This window comes from Gadus morhua, chromosome 23 (genome assembly GCF_902167405.1).
Source record: "Gadus morhua chromosome 23, gadMor3.0, whole genome shotgun sequence".
Taxonomy (NCBI): Eukaryota; Metazoa; Chordata; class Actinopteri; order Gadiformes; family Gadidae; genus Gadus; species Gadus morhua.
Genome location: NC_044070.1, coordinates 1911570 through 1916569, shown reverse-complemented (window position 1 = coordinate 1916569; position 5000 = coordinate 1911570). Strand labels below are relative to the sequence as shown.

General features: G+C 48.1%; 2 protein-coding genes across 4 annotated transcripts in view; both read right to left on the bottom strand.

Annotated features, from left to right (window-relative positions):
* vill (villin-like) overlaps positions 1-543 on the bottom strand; it is a 17061-nt gene extending 16518 nt beyond the window's left edge. For all 3 annotated transcript variants that reach the window (XM_030348947.1, XM_030348949.1, XM_030348948.1), the window contains exon 1: positions 1-543. This exon is cut by the window's left edge. The gene's annotated coding sequence lies outside the window, so the exon portion shown is untranslated.
* Positions 544-692: 149 nt separating this feature from the next.
* The window catches only part of ctdspla (CTD (carboxy-terminal domain, RNA polymerase II, polypeptide A) small phosphatase-like a), a gene marked incomplete at its 5' end in the record, with an annotated part of 36624 nt that continues 32316 nt past the window's right edge, over positions 693-5000 (bottom strand). The window contains 3 exon segments of the mRNA XM_030348952.1: positions 693-2874; positions 4474-4659; positions 4891-4983. Coding sequence (XP_030204812.1) covers positions 2749-2874; positions 4474-4659; positions 4891-4983 — 405 coding nt within the window.

Below are 5000 nucleotides of genomic sequence, written 5' to 3'. Positions count from 1 at the left end.
ACTACTAGTAGTAGTAATACTAACTAGTAGCTTGAATTATATTATATACATGGAAATTAAACTTCCATACAGCTGAAGATGATCAAGCATAATTAAGGAGGAACACCGATCTGAGCTCCATGAGGGCTCACTGAAGTCCCCAGACCTTCCTGCTGGGTGGGGGACACTGGTCTGACTCAACAGCCTAAATGCTGCGCTTATCACGTGGATCCAGGACAACCTTTACCACTCCTGCGGATTACGTTTTATAGGCGTCAAGACAACCATTTGAAGACATTCTATCTCGGATCCAGACCATGTGCATGAAGAATGGAAATAGAAGGAGGATGATGAAGGTGAATGGCAATGAAGAGAAGTCCTCCTCACCGTTGATTCAGCCGCAGGTTCCTTGCTCTTAACCTTAACTATCAATCATCTCTTCTCTGATAGCCATTGTTGTCCTGGACACGGGGAACTTCACATAACGGCGGTTTGTGTGTTGTGTTTTCTGTTATTAAATACAAACTTTGGTTAAAACAAATGAGCGATATTAATTTGATCATTATTAACAGCATACAGCATACGCATTATAAGAGTCAGACTTGTATTTATGTAAAACTCTGTATGTTTGCAAGTCGATATAAACACAACCATAACATAATTTCAAACCAGAGACACAAACATAGGAAATGATGAGACTGCAGGACTTAGCGTCAGATTGTGCAAAACTTCAACTTTAATAATGACTTACAGTACGATTTCCACAGCATTCTTTACAATTCCCCAAGTACCCCGTACCCAATAAATACAATTCCATACGATATATGCTAGTTATTATACGTCTTCAATAGTCTAACATTAACATTGGGGATGATTCTGATGACATTTCAAAAGGATTAACTGTCCAGCCAAGAAGATTTAAATTATGTGTTAAACAATTGTCAATCAAATATAGCAAATCAATAATCAAATCTTTACCAAATTTAGCCTTTTGTTTGTGAACTTGGACGGCAAATGGAAGTGGCCGCAGATTGTGACCAGATTCTAGGTTGAACACATCTGAGAGAATCAGTTGGTGGATCTGAAAGAATAGGTTTCTGTGGTTAATGTATCAATGCTGTTGGAGTTTATGGATGAATGAGCTTGATAAGAAGTGTCATGAAGCCCTGACGCACTGAACAGAACACAGCAATGAAGGCACTTCGTCCTGTAAGAGAAGGTAAATCACAGTTGGTTCAACTCAACGGTTTTGCCAAAAATCAAGAATTCTGTATAAAAGCTATAACTCAACAAAACCCTCAATTTTTTTTAGTTTTTTATGTATTTGTTAATTTTCGATAATTAAAATATCCCTAGATAGTTTAGGAAAAAATCTCCTAACTCTTTCTCTTTTTTGATATGAAAAGTAGTTTATGTATGTCCTGTTCTTAGAAACATCTAATATGTACATACGGTAATATCATGTCTTGCCAGTAGGGGGCATTGATGCCTGTACATAGAGAGCTTCCCCTAGCAGAGTGGCTCAATATGGGATACATTCGACTGAAGGACCCCTCTCTCCTTCCTCTTGGGGGCATCTGGGGGCATCTGGGGGTCACTGGAGGACGGGCAGTGGCCCCTGAACAGTTCAGGCCCCCCAGGCCTTCAACTGTCAAGAAAATAAGGGTCTGGAGGGGACATAGAGCACCACCATGAGGGGTCACCTGGGGGCCTGGGGGCCAGAGATCCCCACTGTGAGGGGCCACCTGGGGACCTGGGGGCCAGAGAGCACCACCTCGAGGGCCACCTGGGGGCCGTCTGGGGGCCAGAGAGCACCACCGTGAGGGGCAACCTGGGGGCCAAAGAGCACCACCGCGAAGGGCAACCTGGGGGCCGCTTATGGCACGTTTCCAACGGCGGGTGCGGTTAGGTAGACTCGGTACCCGCAGCCCATTCGGCCGGCAACTTGAATTCGCCCTGCGAAAACAATTCTTTCTGCTTACGCTTTTGCGGGAGCCAATCAGCAAGCTGGCTTTTCCCCCTGGCGTGCTATTGGCTGGTTAAACACAATGACGACTCTCTTGTGCTGACGAAAATGACAGCAGCCTCCCCAGACCAGCGTGCAATCTACGATTGAGCTTGGTCTGGCAATAGCCAGGCTAGCGGTTAGGCCCATTAGGACTAGGTGTGGTAGTGTAGGTGCGGTAAGGCGCAGCTCAGTTACGGCTTGCGTTTCCACCGCCAACGGTACCCGTTTGGCAATAACCGTGGCAGCTATGTAAGCATCGTGACCTCATAGCAGCCCGACACAGTGTAGCCTGCTAATAAATCCAATGAAAAAGAAGAACGCGACACAATTAGCAAAGAGCAACAACATAGGACATCCAAGAAGGACGGCAAACTTCCATGTAACATTTTCTTAAATAAACAAAGCTTTCACTGTTGTCCAGAAATACCTTGCAGGAATTGTTTTTTTTTGTTATAATCCGCCTGTCGCAAGGAAGTGACGATTCTGTTGACCAATCAACGGATGGATTTTGTAGCCCGAAATTGTTGGCACCCTTTCAGACCGCTTGGTACCCTAACGAAGGAGCAGTGTGAGACGAGTACGGCTAATCACGGCTAAGTCTGGACCCCGCCAAAAGTTGGCGGTGAAAATGTGAACCGTTCCGCACCTATCCATACCTAACCAAACCGCACCCACCAGTGGAAACGCGCCATTAGGGGCCACAAAGCACCACCATGAGGGACCACCTGGGGGACGGGGGGGACGGGGGGGGTGGCGGTCTGCTACGTGGGCCGCATGCTCTGCAGGACGGTGTACACCTCCTCCTCTCTGCTGAGGCCCTCGAAGAGTGGGATCAGGTCCTGGAGCTCTGTGTCTGTCATGTCGTCAAACCAAGACTGCACCGGCACCTGTAGACAGACAGACAGACAGACAGACAGACAGATGGATGGACCACAGACAGACAGACAGAGCGACAGACAGATAGACACAGTATGAACAGTAGTTCAGACAGACAGACAGACAGGCAGAGGCAGAGAGAAATAATGGAACCAACAGGAAGAACAGACATTGAGACAGATGGACAGTCAGATGAAAGAGAGAGAATGAAACACAGACAGACAAAGGAGAGGAGGGAAGCAGAGGCCTGAGGTCAGCTGGATAACCAGTGGAGCCGGGCGATGTTAGCGCCTGGCTGTATCTTACACAGCGGAGAGCCGGACACTGGACGGGGAGAGCGCTGCATCACAGGGGCGAGGCGCGGAGGAGTGAGAGTAAATAATAGATGAGGGAGGCCTTCTTCAAAGGCGGGCAGAGCAGTCCTAGCACTAAACTCAACCAGACGGAAGAGACGGGGAACCGAGCTGCACCGGGCCGTTGGGCTACCCTCACCGGCTGGGGAGACAGCTTCAGATGGGCTCCCTCCGACACACTAGCTTAGCATCACTTTTAGCTAAAGGTGAAGCAACAACGTTCTGGGAGAACAAAGAAGGGTAGTCATCCAGTAAAGAATGTGTTAATAAATGTGGTTGAGGACTTAAACCTTCAATAGAGGAGGGAAACATTCTGGCAAGCAAAGTTTGGAATTGGATCTTATATAAAAAATTGTCTTGACACACAATAGGGTGTAACACACACTAGTGTGTTATCATCCCTGACCTCTGAGACATCAGAAGGCATCAGAAGACGCCAGAAGATATCAGGGGACATCAAAGACCCCAGAAGACACCAGAATACATCAGGAGACATCATGAGACACCAGAAGACACCAGGAGACACCATAAGACACCAGAATACATCAGGAGACATCAGGAGACACCGGAAGAAACCAGAAGAGTTAAGGAGACACCAGAAGAAACCAGATGATACCATAACACTATAGACTCTATAGTGTTATGGTATCATCTGGTTTCTTCTTCGTCTATAGCAGGGGTGCCCAACCAGTCGATCGCGGTCTACCAGTAGACCGCCGACACATCCCAAGTCGACCGCGAGGGGTGAAGAAGAATTTATATATATATATATTTTTTAAATAAAATAAAATTTGCACAGGACATATAGGCGCGGTAGCGCATGCGCCGTCAACAGCAGTTTAAAGCCGTCAACAGTAGTTACGCACTCCTAAACGTTGGCATGGCTGGGGGGAAACAAGCTAAGACCATTTTCACCCTGAGTGGGAGGAAGATTATTGATTATTGTTGAGAAGGTGCCATGCGCAGACGGAATGAAACCCCCACTGAAGTCCGTAGGTTCACGATACAACGCCCCCCCCCCACCCCCGCTTGAAGGTAGGTTTGCAATGTTGACACTAGGCTGGTAGATCTCGGGAGGTTGGCTACTTGAAAAGTAGATCTTGGGTCAAAAAAGGTTGGGCACCCCTGGTCTATAGTATCGAGGACATCAGAGGACACCAGCAGACATCAGGAGACACCAGAAGGCACCAAGAGACACCAGGAGACACCAAGAGACACCAGGAGACACCATGAGACAGGACGTAGAGCAGCACTCACCGCATTCTCGGGGTGGAAGACGTAGGAGGCGGGCGAGTTGTCCACTATGATGACACGGGCCAGCTGGCGGCCAAGACGGCTCAGGTCCTTCACATAGTTCCCCCGGTGGAACACGCAGGACTCCCTGAAGAGGCGGGCGCGGAACACCCCCCACTGGTCCAGCAGATCGGCCACCGGGTCCGCGTACTGGGAACCAGTACAAGCGCTGGGTTGGTTTAATCATCACTACACTACTGTACGTACTGTCCTGTACGGCTGGTGTGACCCATTTCTCGTCTTGGATTAATAAAGTACATCTTATTTATCTCTAAGATCTTAAGAGATATGCTTTTGAGTGAATGGGCTTAGCATTAAACAACATTACCCTGTGTAAAGGTCAGTGTAGCCTAGCTTGACTGTTCCTAACAGAGGACGTACCTTGGCTAAGCTAGCCGTGAATAGAACACACTCAAACAGCTCCCCCAGCCTCTGCAGAAACTCGTCAACGTGGGGGCGCTTCAGCACATACACCTGGGACGCCCACGTGC